Below are 16,768 nucleotides of genomic sequence, written 5' to 3'. Positions count from 1 at the left end.
GCCGGACGATAAACACTGAACAAATACCTCATCCCTCCTGAATCTCTGATCGCTTGTGCTGCTACTGTGCAGCCTTTCACTACCACACTACAGAAGGTTAACCTTTCACTACCACACTACAGAAGGTTAACCTTTCACTACCACACTACATAAGGTTAACCTTTCACTGCCACACTACAGAAGGTTAACCTTTCACTACCACACTACAGAAGGTTAACCTTTCACTACCACACTACAGAAGGTAACCTTTCACTACCACACTACAGAAGGTTAACCCTTTCACTACCACACTACAGAAGGTTAACCTTTCACTACCACACTACAGAAGGTTAACCTTTCACTACCACACTACATAAGGTTAACCTTTCACTGCCACACTACAGAAGGTTAACCTTTCACTACCACACTACAGAAGGTTAACCTTTCACTACCACACAACAGCAAGTTAAACATTTCACTGCCACACTACAGAAGGTTAACCCTTTCACTACCACACTACAGAAGGTTAACCTTTCACTACCACACTACCAAAGGGTTAACCCTCTCACTACCACACTACATAAGGTTAACCTTCTGTGTTGTTCCAGTGAGAGGGTTAACCCTTTGGTAGTGTGGCAGTGAAAGGGTTAACCTTCTGTAGTGTTGCAGTGAAAGGGTTAACCCTTTGGTAGTGTGGCAGTGAAAGTGTTAACCTTCTGTGTTGTCGCAGTGAGAGGGTTAACCCTTTGGTAGTGTGGCAGTGAAAGTGTTCTGTGTTGTTGCAGTGAGAGGGTTAACCCTTTGGTAGTGTGGCAGTGAAAAGGGTTAAAGTACAAGAGGAGGCTTTTGCAAACATCTGTAGCTTATAGGACACACAGGGAGCGTTCTGTCTTGGCTCTTAGTCAAGATCAGCCAGCGGAAATGCACTGATTTGACCTCCTCGAGTCTAGAAGAAAGACTCAACAGCGCTGGTTTTAGTAAGACCCATAAAAGTCTTGTGGGAACACACTGTCAGAGTGAGTCTCCCTCTCTCTCTCTCCCTGTCCCTCTCTATCTCCCTCTCTATCTCCCTCTCTATCTCCCTCTCCCTCTCCCTCTCCCTCTCTATCTCTCCCTCTCCCTCTCCCTCTCCCTCTATCTCCCTCTCCCTCTCCCTCTATCTCCCTCCCTCTCTCTCTCTCCCTCTCTATCTCCCTCTCCCTCTCCCTCTCCCTCCCTCTCCCTCTCTCTCCCTCTCTCTCTCCCTCTCTATCTCCCTCTCTCTCTCCCTCTCTCTCTCCGTCTCTCTCTCTCCCTCTCCCTCTCCCTCTCCCTCTCCCTCTCTCTCTCGTCAGAGGGCACTGCATTCTAAACGTCTCAACCCAAAGTCATTAAACTAATGAAATATGCTGGAGGATTTTGGCCCAGTAGAGATAATGTGAGACAGATGAAAGCGGAGGACAGTGAAGCTAAATGAAAATTCCATTTGTATACCATGACTAACATCCTCTCGATTTATGGTAATATATCTCTGTAATTAGTCAAATACGTTGAACGTCTTCAAATAGTACTAAGGCATAATGCAACCACTTCACATATTTAACAACCCTAGTTTAACACTTTCAGTGCCACTCACGAGATTTCTCTGGTTTTTTTATAGGTGGTTGCATGCCACTCACGAGATTTCTCGGAATTATTATTATTATTTTTTTTTTTGCGATCTGAAAAATGATTGCATCACCCGAGCCTACCCGAGTATAGCCGAGGGGCGCCGGCGATCACTGTGGAAAAAAGCGCCCCCTGTCGTCTCCCAGATGACATAAGTGATTTTGGAATGGACTCAATGAAAATGAATGGGGAAAAAAATCCGGTACTCCACATTTTCCAGTTCACTGATCCAGCCGGGGTTACTAGAGTTCATTCTGGAGCCTCAGATCCCCGCGGATCATGGAGTTCTACTGTATCGCGTTGGATCCATACACGTATTGATTTTTTCGAATGGTGATCAGGAATTGGAATATACCAATTGGATACCATCTGATGTCAGGTAAGGACTCTATGTTATCAGTGGTATGATAATCAGAGTAAGTTTGATGAAGTTATAAGCTGTTTTGTGAAATGTCTTCTTTCGGTTTCACTGTAAAAGTCCGTGAGGAAATCAACGGAGCGATTATCAGTGCGCGGCCGTAATGTGCGTGCGTGCACGTATAATATTGATCATCTAGCGTTTATTTGAAAACGATTCATAAAAAGGCAGACGAATATCAACGTTGTGGAATATTCTACTAAAAGACGATTTTCATAGAATGCTCCAGAATGAGCTGTTTTTTATATCAAAACGGGGGCTTTTCTAACTGCTCTGAAACGGCAACGACGCGATAAAAAAACAATCTGCCTTCACAGCACTGACTGGAAAATAGTCTTTGATAATGCGATGGGCAGATTAGACACATAGCCATAATTTAAAACATAGATTAGGCGATATTAACGTTAACATTGGCGCCGATGGTGGCATTCAAGCGGTAAAACGGAAAACCAGGCGTGGCGCTGAAAGTGTTAAAAACAACTATACAACAACAACAACAACAACAACAACAACAACAACTAACACATTATTGTACCCTATTTTTTACACTTCTCACAATCTTCCTGGACACTTTACACTTTAAATATTTACACTTATTACTGTACATCTTACTGTATATTTATGTATATTTTTGTCTGGATAGTTTATATTTAAGATTTTTGAATGTATATACATACCAGAATGTATATCCCGGACCATATTTTATCCTTTATTCTATTATATCCTTATTTTTATTTTAGTCCTATTGACTACCTAAATGTTTATTGTTGTTCAATGTGAACGGTTAGTGCCGAATTTCCTTTGGTATTATTAAAATATTTCTATTCTAATCTAACCCTAACCCTACTGACTGAGAGGTAGTTAGTGGCGGCTGGTCCATAGAGGGCGCTAGGGCGCCACCCCCCCCTGCTGGAAAGAAGAAGAAAGTCCGGTTGATTGTCCGTTGCGTCAACTGAGCTAACGTTAGCTATCTGCTCCGTCCGAAATCCGAATTTCATGGATATATCCTTGGGTAAAATAGTTAGTTTATTAACACTATGATCGCCGTGGACGAGTTTACACGTCATTCCTAGCCATGCTCATTCTGCCGAAGACGCCGTAACTCGTCTTTGATGTCAATATTTCAAAAATCTGTCATCGAAATCATATTTCCTTTCCGGAGCCCTGAGACACACTGCAAAGCTCCACTCAACTCTCTAGCGGTTCAAGAGCGCCATCTGGTGGCCGATCGGCAGATCGCCAACCGGAAATTAACCTTTGAACCGGTAGTGCTCATCCATATGTGGTCCGGGCACTCGCTATCATTAGAGAGACTCCGTATTGACACAGTGAACATCGATCGGTGCAAATAACTCGAAAAAACAACATGATTTGGACGTATATACTATTATACAACCTGGAAATGGATCGGGCATTTCTCCATCCCATAATAGAAAAAAATTCTGTTCCACGCTCATCTGCCAGCGGCGCGAGGAAGCCACGGTAAGATTCAGCGTTATATTCTAACATCTTCCATATAAACTGCTATGATGAACATATGACCCACTCTGGATGAATCATCTAACGCTGCCCACGGAATTATAAACGATCCCCCGCCCATCCGGTCATCATCAGATGATGCGTAGAAACTTCTAGAACCACGTCCAGTTGAAATTTTTTTATCTCGCACAGATTCCTACCAAACTGTATTTGATCATCAATATAATGCATTTAGGGCTATAAATCACGTTCTGAAGAAAGCTGCAGAAAACGATAAAAACATACTTATACTTTAGACCGTATTTTAGTCTGAATATGTGAATGAAAAGGTTTAACGTTGCTACACCCTGAACAATACATATAGGACATTGAATGGGCCATAATAATGGCAATTTAGCAATAGAATTTAAAAAGTTATAGCCCTGCAAAGAAGGGGAACTTCTCCATAGACAAATAGAGCTGGCGAGGGATGGTAAATTATGAATTTAACCCATGGCGATTAAAGTGTTAACGTTTATTCAACATAATAATAATAACAATACATTTAATTTGTAGTGCACTTTACATTTGGAACCAAATCTTCAAAGTGCTAAGATTTCATCAATACAATGGCAACACTGTCTGCTTGCTAATGCTAGCTAACCAGAGCTGATATGCCGACAGGAAAGCAACCAACAATATTGTCCGTGCGGAACCCTTATCCCCAACACATAGTTCCACCCCACATAGAATAATTGTCCCCAGCCGCCACTGCTGAGAGGTGTGGGCTGTCTGCACCAGAGAGACTCCTCCGTGTAGCTACACAAAATGAAGTAATGAGGACATTACCGGAGAGTAGGTTGGTAGGTTGGTGTTGTTGTTGTTATTTATCTTCAAAAAGCACTGGTAATAACGGTACAGACTATATTTATGTGTCATTACGCCGGTGTTTGACGATTACATGGTGAAAGCGGTTATTGTCCCGTTTCCAAGTCCACGGCCAGAGCCATTAAGCTAATGAAGGCTCCTGGAGGATGCCAGCACCTTGGTAATGTGAGGCAGATGACGGTGCTTATCTTCCCATAGTGGGTGGTGAGGACCAGGGAGGATGATGGTGCTTACTAAGGCCGAGACGATATGCCATTTGGAAGAATCGATAAATCAGGGTCAAAATTATCTATAAATATCGATATTTGTATTAGTATTTACAATTATTATTATTATTATTTTTTTTTTTTTTTGATCCACTTTTTCTCCCATTTTTCTATATTTTCTCCCATCCCAATTTCGTATCATCCAATTCAACCCTCCCCTGTCACGAACGCTGTTTCTTGCCTCCCACAAGCCGGCTGCAATGTGGACTAAGTCATACATAGCACAAGTCCCCTCCGGTACTTGAGGTAACAGCAGTCGCATCTTTTCACCTGCGCAGCTCGACCTCTCAGTGTCGAGGAGTAACGCGTGGGAGGCTCACGCTGCCCCCGACACTTCCTGATTCTACTGCGCAGGCGCACCAACCGACTTGTAGGAGTCGCTTGTTCACAACGTTCGATCCCCACCCTTCAGTTTTCCCTCCCCGTAATACGGCCAATGTGTATTACTGCGGACGACCAGCCAAACTGAAAAACAATGTGGAGAGCTGGATTCGAACACGCGAATCCTAGCGTCTCCACACTGGTGGCGAGTGCCTTAGACCACTACACCACCTAGCCGCCCCGATTATTATTATTTTTTAAACTTTCTTTATTTCAGGAAAAAACATCAGTTGAACATTTCAGTTCTAAATATTGTACATTTTCCATATTTTTTCTTTTTTCCTTCTTTCCCCCCTCCCCTCCCCTCCCTCATTCCCACAAAAAAAATGTTTTAAATGTTTTATTTCATTTGTATTATTATTATTTAAACAACAAATGTTATGTTTATTTTGCAGCAATTCTTTGTCGTCATCTTTAGTGTTACAGATTTCCCCGTTCAAAACGACCACAGTGATCCTTCTCCTTCTCGTGGAGGAGTGTGCGCTGCATATTGAACGCACAGTGCAGAGTTGCAATTCAACTGAATGTACATGAAATGGGGATGTTTTAACTAAAACATGCCACAAGACCTAGTATTTTAGTATAGTATAAAAAAATATATATATATATATATTTTACACATGCAAAAAAAATCTATAAGTGATGCCACTTATCGATTTCACACAGTTATCGATGATTATCGATACATCGATAAGTGGTCTCAGCGTCAGTGCTTACCTTCCCATAGTGGGTGGTGAGGACCAGGGAGGCGTCGGTGCACGAGCTGATGCTGGAGGGCAGGAGCTGCTGCTGGTGCCTCAGCCAGACATGGGTCCCCTGGAACAATATATATATTATTAATATATATTAATATATAATATATTAATCACACACTGTAACACACCATCACACACTAACAAACACACAACATCACACACTGTAACAAACACACAGCATCACACACTGTAACAAACACACACCATCACACACTGGAACAAACACACAACATCACACACTGTAACAAACACACACCATACCATCACGCACTGGAACAAACACACAGCATCACACACTGTAACACACCATCACACACTGTAACACAACACACACATCACACACTGTTACAGAAACACAACATCACACACTGTAACAAACACACACCATCACACACTGGAACAAACACACAACATCACACACTGTAACAAACACACAGCATCACACACTGTAACAAACACACAGCATCACACACTGTAACAAACACACAACATCACACTCTGTTGCAGAAACACAACATCACACACTGCTCTGAGCTGCTCCCCTCTGTTGCAGAAACACAACATCACACACTGCTCTGAGCTGCTCCCCTCTGTTGCAGAAACACAACATCACACACTCTGTTGCAGAAACACAACATCACACACTCTGTTGCAGAAACACAACATCACACACTCTGTTGCAGAAACACAACATCACACACTCTGTTGCAGAAACACAACATCACACACTCTGTCGCAGATGTAAAGACCTTGATCTCCAACCTTTGCCAATCAAGTTGTACGTGTTCTAATTGATTTGTATCCCCTCTACTGTTCACATAGCGGAGAATCAGAAGAAGAGAAGAAAAGGATGAAGAATAGAAAGAAGAAAAATGAAGGAAAATTGGCTTAATGATATTAAAAGACAGTGTAGAAATACAGTATGAATATATACTGTATTATATATGTATAGTTGTTTTGTGCCCGAGTCCACAACTTGATGTTCATAATGTATACCTGCTACTACCTAGTGGTTTTCTGTGTTGTGTGACCCGTTTTTAATTCGTCCAATGCGTGTCGTCAAATAAAAAAGAAAAGGAATACACTGCACGTCGTAATATAAAACCCATCGGTGTGTTTCACCGGTCCAGAAATAAGAGCTCTCGGGTCCTAACGGCGGAGGAGGCCAGAGTCATGGCTCTCCTGGCAGCAGACCGGCCAACCTCTTGCCAGCCAGAACGTTCATCCGATCCCGTCTTTCCCCTTCTCTCTTCTACTCTCTCTTTCCATCCTTCCCTCCTCCATCCACTTTCTCTTTCCGTCCTGTCTCTCGGGTTTCGTTCCCTCCTCTCTGTTCTCCCCGGTGGCGCACCATGATGTGCCACATAGTCTGTTCCCTCACCACAGCACGCTGGCACCCGGCAGCTGCTCTACCCTCTCATTAAATCCCCGTCACGCTGGTGAGAGAGACGCCGCTGAGGCCTAAACGCAGGGCCTGAGGGTGTGGCGAGGGTTTCAGACGGTAACACTTTCAGACTGAAACACACACACTTTTTTTTTTCTTTTTTTTAAACAAGTGCTTTGAACCTGTGGTCTCTAGCTCTCCTTCTTTATCTCTCTCTCCATCTCTCTCCTTCTATATCTCTCCTCTCCTCTATCTCTATCTCCTTCTATCTCCCTCTCTCTCCTATCTCTCTCAATCTCTCTCTCCTTCTATCTCTCTCTCCTTCTCTCTCTCTCTCTCTCTCTCAATCTCTCTCCTTCTATCTCTCTCCTCTCCTCTATCTCTCTCCTTCTCTATCTCTCTCTCTCTCTCCTATCTCTCTCAATCTCTCTCTCCTTCTATCTCTCTCCTCTCCTCTCCTCTCCTCTCTCTCTCTCTTTCTTTGTCTCTCTCTCTCTCTCTCTCTCGCCCCTGGTTAGTAACACTCTGGATTTATTTTGTATGTTTAAACAAGTGCTTTGAACCCGTGGTCTCTCTCTCTCTCTCTCCTTCTATCTCTCTCTCTCCCATCTCTCTCCTAAAAGGTCACTTTAAGGAAAGAACAGATGTGGTTCTTATATAGTATAGTTTAGATAGAGTAAGTATAGCATAATGACGGAGTTAAAATTGTATATTGTATAGTAGTGTACATAGGACCCAGTGCCTTCTCAGGAATTTAGCATGTCTATTTTTTATCATGCACATCTTATGTCTTCTTATTACCTGTTTTTTTATGTCTATTCTTTATTATTAGTATTATTGCACAATCGATGCGGGCATGACCACCCGCATTTCACTGTATGCCCTGGTATGTATGTGACAAATACACCTCTTGAATCTCTTGAATCTCAAGGGCCCTTTCTCACTCACTCTATTCGTTTCTATTTCGTTCCGTTCCGCCCGTGCCGAGATCTGATCCGAACTCCCCCCCCCTCTCCCCCCTCTAGTTTGTGTACACACTTCATTCTGGGTGCGCTCTGGGTTTTGTTTACGGTTTGCGTTTTGAGCTTGTAAGCTTGCCGTAGTCGATGATGTCACGCTCGAAATGTAAACACAGGAAGTGTTCACACGGAGACTGGAGAATGGATGTTGATATAAAGATACAAATAACTAATAAATATGAAGTTATATTTGAACCTCTGTTGTCAAGCCTTGTCAATATAACCCACCCCCCTTTTCTCACGAATGGAACTCTGTTGTAGAGCCCGCTTTTGATCGTTTTGCAGCGTTAACAATAACGCTAAGCTAACGGCTACCGCTAGTTAGCTTTATAACCTCAAACTAGTAACATTGCTCGCATCAATTATATTGAATGTCATTGATCTACCACGGCCGACTGGTTGGGCACCACTGGTCTAATAGAAATAAATGCATTCGAACAAGAAAGTATAGTATACAGCAATGGCTAACGGCTAAACGCTAGTTAGCTAGCCTGTTCAGAAGCTAACATTATCCCATCGCTTGTGGCAATTATATTGCATGTCATTGATCTACTGGTCGACCACGGCCGACTGGTTGGGCACCACTGGTCTATAGAAATAAATGCATTGAACAATGTATAGACATAGCAATGGCAAACAAAATTGCCAGGCCTAACCGCCCCCACTCAGTGCGCACCTGAGACCACCTATTTCAGCGGTCCAGGTTCAGCGCCCCCGGGGACGAATCAGCGGGGGGCGGGGACGGGGGACAGCGTTCTCACTCAGACAGACACACCATTTTCTGATGCGAGCCGGCTCTGATTCGACACAGAGCAGTGAGTGTGAAACCCCCCTTAATCTCTCTCTCCTTCTATCTCTCTCTCTCTCTCTCCTTCTCTCTCTCTCTCGCCCCTGGTTAGTAACGCAGAATGACAATAAATGGTGTCCACCATCAGCCTTATTGATCTATCTCAACGCCCGCCCTCTTTTCTCGATCCTCCAATCACAACCGTTGCTTCTCTTGGGAGGATCAAGAAAAAAGGGCGGGGCTTTTAGATCCCCATCATCACAGCTGATAAAAACGTGTCTCCGCTCTTTCTTTACGCCTTTTTCTTCTTCTTCTGGGTTTAAAAAAAAAACCACCCAAATGCCCACACGTGTGTATGACGTGTCTCGTCATACAGACATACCGCCCGGTCACATCCTGTGGCTGAAGCCCAGATGTTAAACCAGCCCGACGCAGGCAGGTTTGGTCTCCCGTATGTTTGCAGAGCCACGCAAGGTCAAGGTCAAGGTCAACTTTATTTATATAGCACATTTAAAATCAACCGAAGTTGTACCAAAGTACTGTACAATACAAAAACAGAAATACTAAAAGAAATACAAAATACAGTACACACACAAAGTCATAAAAACTACAATAACATTTAAAAAACAATCACGACACGACCAAGGGATGTGTGGCTTACCAAGCCTCAGAACGCCAATAAAAACAGGTGAGTCTTCAGCTGTGTTTTAAAACTCTGTAGGGTCTGGGCAGACCTCATTTGCAGTGGAAGACTGTTCCATAATTTAGGGGCAGCCACGCACACTCACCTCCCCGGCCCATGTTTGTTATAGCAGCTCAGTAGCCGGGAGCAATAACAGGAACATGAGGCTGATTGCTCAGACAGAGAGTCACTTCCGTGCAGAAGGGCAATGAGGCATTTATAGTTCCATAGACTGCGGAGGACGAGAAGGAATGCTGCCGTCACTTCCTGCGTCAGCGGCCTAAAGCTGCGGTCCAACCCGGTGCCCCTCTACGTGTGTGTGTGGGGGGGGGGGGGGGGGGGGTTGCTCCTCTACGAGTGGAGAGGGGGGGGGGGGTCCCTTCAGGAGGTGTCAGGGGTCCCCAGAAAAACTGTTTACTTTCACTATTTCTTTCACTAGAAGTTTTAGCCCAATGAGAGAGAATATGCTGTATAACAGGCAGGGAGGAGGAATATTGTGTCTCACTTTACTTGGTGGTTGATAACTAGCAAAAATCTGGTGGGAAGAGGATCTTAGTGATGTTGGTGTAAACTGGTGTGAACAGGTGTTAGTGATGTTGGTGTAAACTGGTGTGAAGGTGTGTTAGTGATGTTGGTGTAAACTGGTGTGAAGGTGTTAGTGATGTTGGTGTAAACTGGTGTGAATAGGTGCCGGTGAGGTTCTCTACTAGAAAGGGAGAGAGAGAGGGATAGAGAGAAAGAGGGAGGAGAGAGAGAGGAGAGATAGAAAGAGAGAGGAGAGAGAGGGGGAGAGAGAAAGAGGGAGGAGAGAGAGTGAGAGAGAGAAAGAGGGAGGAGAAAGAGGGAAGAGAGAGGGAGAGAAAGAGGGAGAGAGAGAAAGAGGGAAGAGAGAGATAGAGAGAAAGAGGGAGGAGAGAGGGAGAGAGAGAAAGAGGGAGAGAAGGGGGAGAGAGAAAGAGGGGGGAGAAAGAGGGAAAAGAGAGATAGAGAGAAAGAGGGAGGAGAGAAAGAGGGGGAGAGAGAAAGAGGGAGGAAGAGGGAAGAGAGAGATAGAGAGAAAGAGGGAGGAGAGAGAGAGAGAGAGAGAGAGAGAGAGAGAAAGAGAAAGAGGGAGGGAGGGAGGAGCGAGAGAGGGGGAGAGGGAAAAGGGAGGAGAAAGAGGGAAGCGAAAGAGGGAAGAGAGAGAGGGAAGAAAGAGGGAGAGAGAAAGAGGGAGGAAAGAGAGAGAGAGTTGTGCTGTTGTCCAACAGGCCATAAAACTGGTAGAGATCAATAGACCTCGTTCCACTAGGAAACCCTATACAAGGGCAGCACAGCCAGAGACAAGGTCACCACAACCAGACATCAATCCTCATTAACTATTAACAACAGGCTGATACGTGTCTGTGTGTGTGTGTGTGTGTGTGTGTGTGTGTGTGTGCGTGCGTGCGTGCGTGCGTGCGTGTGTGTGTGTGTGTGTGTGTGTGTGTGTGTGTGTGTGTGTGTGCGTGCGTGCGTGTGTGTGCGTGTGTGTGCGCGCGTGTGTGTGTGTACACAAGAGTAGGACCGGTCCAAGATGCTCTCTCGTTTACGGCAGAGGAAGATTAAGTGAATCCAACCATCCAATCACTGAACTGAAATGAGACATTCGTGTTCAAAAAGCCCATCATCGCTGTTCTGTTCAGTGGTTTTGTTATCGTCACCCGGGCGGCGTCCTCGTGGACAGAGGACAGAGACCTACTTCCACCACAAAGCTTCAAGGCTAATGGAGCAGAGCTAAAAGTGTCTCTCTGCCAGATCACCAGGGACAGCGCTGAGTGGGTTAGAAGAGGGGGGGGGGGGGCATGTAAAATTAGGAGGGTGTTGAGGGGAGGGGGAGGGGAGGGGGGGCAGGGGAAGGTCTGCGGCACCTGATAGTGATGCTTCCCTCTCCCCTCGCCCTCCACCGTCAGGATGCAGACTGGGGGGCTAAATAGAAACGTGAGCAGATTAAAGACCCGCCCTCTCTCTCTTCTGACGCAAGGCCAGACGCTGATGCCCCCCCCCCCCCCCCCCCCCCCCCCGGCCGTAAACAGGGAGGAGGTCGGGGGTTCCATAGTGCTGATTCGGGGTCAGTGATCCCCCAGTCAATCTAAAAAAGACTGGAGCTGATCCTAGATCAGAGAGAGAGAGACGCCTTTTTAACCCTAATAAAAAGAAGGGTTAACCTTCTGTAGTGTGGTAGTGAAAGGGTTAACCCGCTGCCGTGTGTGGCAGTGAAAGGGTTAACCATTCTGTGTTGTCGCAGTGAAAAAAGGGTTAACCGTTTGGCAGTGTGGCAGTGAAAGGGTTAACTCGCCGTATAGGCCCAGTCGGAGACCAGGAACGTTAACAGTGGGGTGCTGCGTCTGGTTAATCCAGAGGTTCTCGGTTCGATTCCCACTCCTCCGGGGCAGCGTGTCGAAGTGCCCTTGAGCAAGACACTTAACCCCCTAATAATTGCTCCCGATGAGCAGGTTGTGGCACCTTGCGCGGTCGCCTCCGGTGTGTGAATGTGTGAGTGTACGGGTAAAAATGTGAGGAACAAAATAGTAAAGCGCTTTGGATAAAAGCTATATATATATATATATATATATATATATATATATATATATATATAAATGCATAAATGCAGTCCATTTAAAGAATCATATTCGGGTGGGGGGGGGGGGGGGGGGGGGGGGGGGGGGGGGGGGGCGGTGCGGTTTGAAAATAAATGAAATAACTGAGAAAATCACATCCCTGATTAAACATGATGTGATTATGTGTCATGAGCCCTTCCTGCCTGGTGGTACCAGCGCAGCTCGGCACGCATTCCTGCTCGGGGGGGGGGGGGGCAGTTTAAAGCCTCCGCACGCAGCTCCCTCCGCCGAGGCCTGGAGGGTTAATAATACCGTTCAGTCTGTGGATGTTACGAGGAGATCAGTGACATAACGCGATGAAGTTGGTGCCGTGTGTCGCTGTAAAGGCTCATCATCGTCGTCCGGCGGTCGTCTGCGTTTGTTTACATTCAAAAGGCCCACAAAAGTAAACCAATGGGCGGGCTTTAAGATAGACAGACGGGGGCGTTATGCTTTTGATTCTCTAGTGACCTGTTGTTCCCAAACCTCTCCTCGAAGCACCCCAGCCGTTCCATGTATTTGTTAAGTTCCACCACCACCAGCACACCTGATTCAACAGTGGCTCGGGAGGTAGAGCAGTCGTCTGGCAATCCAGAGGTTCCCGGTTCGATTCCCACTCCTCCCGGGGGAGCGTGTCGATGTGTCCTTGAGCAAGACACTTAACCCCGGCCCTAACTGCTCCCGATGAACAGGTCGGCACCTTGCATGGTTGCCTCCGCCGTCGGTGTGTGAATGTGTGAGTGAATGGGTCAAAAAGAGTTGAGTAACAAATTGTAAAGCGCTTTGGATAAAAGCGCTATATAAAAAAAAGCAGCCATTTAATAAAGGCCTTGTTAAGTTGAATCCGGTGTGCTGGTGGTGGAATTTAACAAATACATGGAACAGCTGGGGTGCTCCGAGGAGAGGATTGGGAAGCACTGCTAGTCGATCGCCTGAGCGCCCGGCGCGGCTCCGTTCCAGTTGCGTTTGCCGTGTTTTGTGACAGTAAGAGAGGTTTGTTTACATTGGTGATGTCTGTAAAAAAAACACTGGCATAAAAGAACGGACCCACAGTCCGATTTAAAACGGGATAAGAAAGTTAAAAAAACAGAGCAAGTTCTACTAAATGTTCAACAAAATCCGGACTGAGGCTTTTTAAGCAGTGAATTTGATTTGGCAGAGAGAGAGAGACAGACAGGCGTACTACCAGTAGGCCACGAGGTGAATCATCCATGCCTTACGATAGGACAGATGATGGTGGGGCACGTCAGGGCAGAGAGAGAGAGACCAGTGGGCGTGTCAGAGAGAGAGAGAGACCAGTGGGCGTGTCAGAGCAGAGAGAGAGAGACCAGTGGGCGTGTCAGAGCAGAGAGAGAGAGAGACACCAGTGGGATACGTCACACTACTCTGGTGGGTTAGGATCGTTCAGTGACGCAGATATTAAGAGGAAAAATTTACAAATAAACCTCAGTGGAATGGTTTCACTGTTGACTAAAGCTTCTCAGAAACATTCCATGAAAGTCACCGAGGAGTTTCCCCCACGCAGGGGGCACAACTCAGAGTCTCCTGAGGCAGAGAGACAACAACATACTGCCCCGGGCTTCACTATTAGGATGCCACGTTTGCAAGAAAGTGTTTTTTTTTGTTACTGAGAAATTGCCACCAGCTGCAAATCGAGACACAAAGCCGGTGAAAGACAATGGGGGTGAAGCAATTTTTTTCAACAATGCATTGAAGATCTTAGTGATGCTAAGTGATGCTAAGTGACAGGTTCTTGTTGCTAAGTGATGCTAAGTGACAGGTTTCCTGTTTGTGAACACACTGCATTTGATTCTGCGATAGCTGTTGGAAGCACATGACGGAGTTGCCCCGACAACCTGAGCTGTGTGGAAACCATGACTCTCCTGACTAAAAGTATAATGGAGCTCTATGGAGAAACCATGACACTCTCCTGACTAAAAGTATAATGGAGCTCTATGGAGAAACCATGACACTCCCCTGACTAAAAGTATAATGGAGCTCTATGGAGAAACCACAGCACTTTCCTGACTAAAAGTATAATGGAGCTCTATGGAGAAACCACAGCACTTTCCTGACTAAAAGTATAATGGAGCTCTATGGAGAAACCACAGCACTTTCCTGACTAAAAGTATAATGTGGCTCTATGGAGAAACCATGACACTCTGACTAAAAGTATAATGGAGCTCTATGGAGAAACCATGACACTCTTGACTAAAAGTATAATGTGGCTCTATGGAGAAACCATGACACATTGTAGGGCAAATATAACTGAGAGGGCATACATACCCTCATCTTGCACCTTGACCTTTTTACACTGCTGCCCACTTGCCCATTATGCGCATGTCCAGAGTTAATTATATTGGTATATTGTTTACACTGCCAACATTTTCTATTTTTACTTATCCACTGAACTATAATTCTATGATCTGTATCATGTCTTCCACCTGTACCCCCCCCCCCCCCCCCCCCTGTGCTGCTATTATGCCTGAATTTCCCCAAGGGGATCAATAAAGGGGCGATCAATCAATCAGGGGCAACAGTAGAGGGAGGTAGAGCAGTCGTCTGGCAATCCGGAGGTTCCCGGTTCGATTCCCGCTCCTCCCGGGTAGCGTGTCGATGTGTCCTTGAGCAAGACACTTAACCCCTAACTGCTCCCGATGAGCAGGTTGGCACCTTGCACGGTTGCCTCCGCCCGTCGGTGTGGGAATGTGTGAGTGAATGGGTAAAAATGTGAGGAACAAATTGTAAAGCGCTTTGGATAAAAGCGCTATATAAAAAAGCAGCCATTTACCAAAAAAGAAGCCATAAAGGAATATCTTATCTTACCCCCCTGACTAAAAGTAGTTTCAAATGAAAACAGCTGGATGTAATTTAGCCAAATCAGCAAAATGTTGTAAAAACCCCGGCTCTCCTACTTCCAGGCCCTGGCTGAATCTACAGCAGCTCCGTCATCATACAGTAACGAACTAGGATCATCAGTTCCACTGGAGCGCTGGAAGCTCTCGACGTGGTCCAGCCACAGGGAGGTTCTGACCTTCGTTCGTTACGTTGGCATTCGAATTCTAAATCAACATTCGAATTTAAATTGTTTTTTAATATATATATATTTTTTTGTCTATTCATTCTGTTTAAACCAATGGGGTTTTTCTTCACAGTTGCAGATAAAGATTAGGCGCTACACTAATATTATAGTATTAAAACTGATGAGTTATATTCATTAAAGAAAGTTGATTTAATAAAATAAAAAATACTAATTTAATCAGATTAATCACTTTATTCAAATTGAGGATTTAGTTTGAGGATATTTATAAAAAAAGAAATTATAAAAAATAGATTTAGATTTTTTTTATTATTATTAAAAACGAAGGTTCGAACGTCCGTTCGAAAAACCCTGACGAAGTTTGAATCCCAAAAACAGGCTTCGGGGACAGCCCTACAGGGAGGTGGAGTTAAAGCTACTAGGGTCATCAGTTCCACTGGAGGAGCGCTGGATGCAGTCGGCGTGGTCCAGCCCTACAGGGAGGTGGGGGATTGCTTTTGGATAAATGGATGAAGTGATTCAATTGGATTTGAGGAGGAAATGTGTTCCTGTGTGGATCTGTACACTGTGCCTGTCAGGGATGAAGAGAGAGTGATATGTAATTGGATGACAAGATGGTAGCCCACCAGATGTGCGTGTGTGTGTGTGTGTGTGTGTGTGTGTGTGTGTGTGTGTGTGTGTGTGTGTGTGCGTGTGCCGATGCACGTGTGTGTTTATTAGTATTTGTGTTTCTGCAGAGAGGGAAGGATGTCTTGTCTGAGCAACAGATGGTCGGCTAGATGCCCCCCCCCCCGGCCCCTCCCCCCTCTGTCCCCACGCTGCCCTGTCACAGAGCAGGACAAAGGTTCCGCCCCCCCCCGGCCCCTCCCCCCTCTGTCCCCACGCTGCCCTGTCACAGAGCAGGACAAAGGCTCCGCCCCCCCCCCCCCCCCCCCCCCCCCCCGACTCTGCCCTGTCACAGAGCAGGACAAAGGCTCCCAGTCCAGCAGCCCAGAGGTTAACCAGGCGGAAATACCCAAAACAAAGGGCAGCTGGGGCGCAGAGGGACCTGGGTATCACCCCTCCGCCCCCCACACACACCACACACACACACACACACACACACACACACAAGTTCCCCAGACTTGAAATCACCTGCTGCTTCACAGCTGATCCTTGTGACTGGCCCAGGGAGACAGAGCAGTGTTAATATCCTCCTAACGCTCCACTAACCACATGCTACCAGAGCTCCATTAACCCTCTGACGTGTCAGGTATTTATTATTATTATTATTATTATTATTATTATTATTATTATTATTATTATTATTATTATTATTATTATTATTATTATTATTATTATTATTATTATTATTATTATTATTATTATTATTATTATTATTATTATTATTATTATTAATATTATTATTATTATTATTATTATTATTATTTAATTTTTTACAAACGT

At 45.2% G+C, this 16,768-nt stretch overlaps 1 protein-coding gene across 1 annotated transcript in view; it reads right to left on the bottom strand.

Moving 5' to 3' along the window:
• myo10l3 (myosin X, like 3) overlaps window positions 1–16,768 on the bottom strand; it is a 346,533-nt gene that overhangs the window by 253,390 nt on the left and 76,375 nt on the right. The window contains 1 exon segment of the mRNA XM_084314976.1: window positions 5,755–5,853. Coding sequence (XP_084171102.1) covers window positions 5,755–5,853 — 99 coding nt within the window.

This window comes from Notolepis coatsorum (assembly GCF_963971535.1).
Source record: "Notolepis coatsorum genome assembly, chromosome: 5".
NCBI classification, from domain to species: domain Eukaryota; kingdom Metazoa; phylum Chordata; class Actinopteri; order Aulopiformes; family Paralepididae; genus Notolepis; species Notolepis coatsorum.
This window is presented reverse-complemented; position numbering and strand designations above follow the sequence as displayed.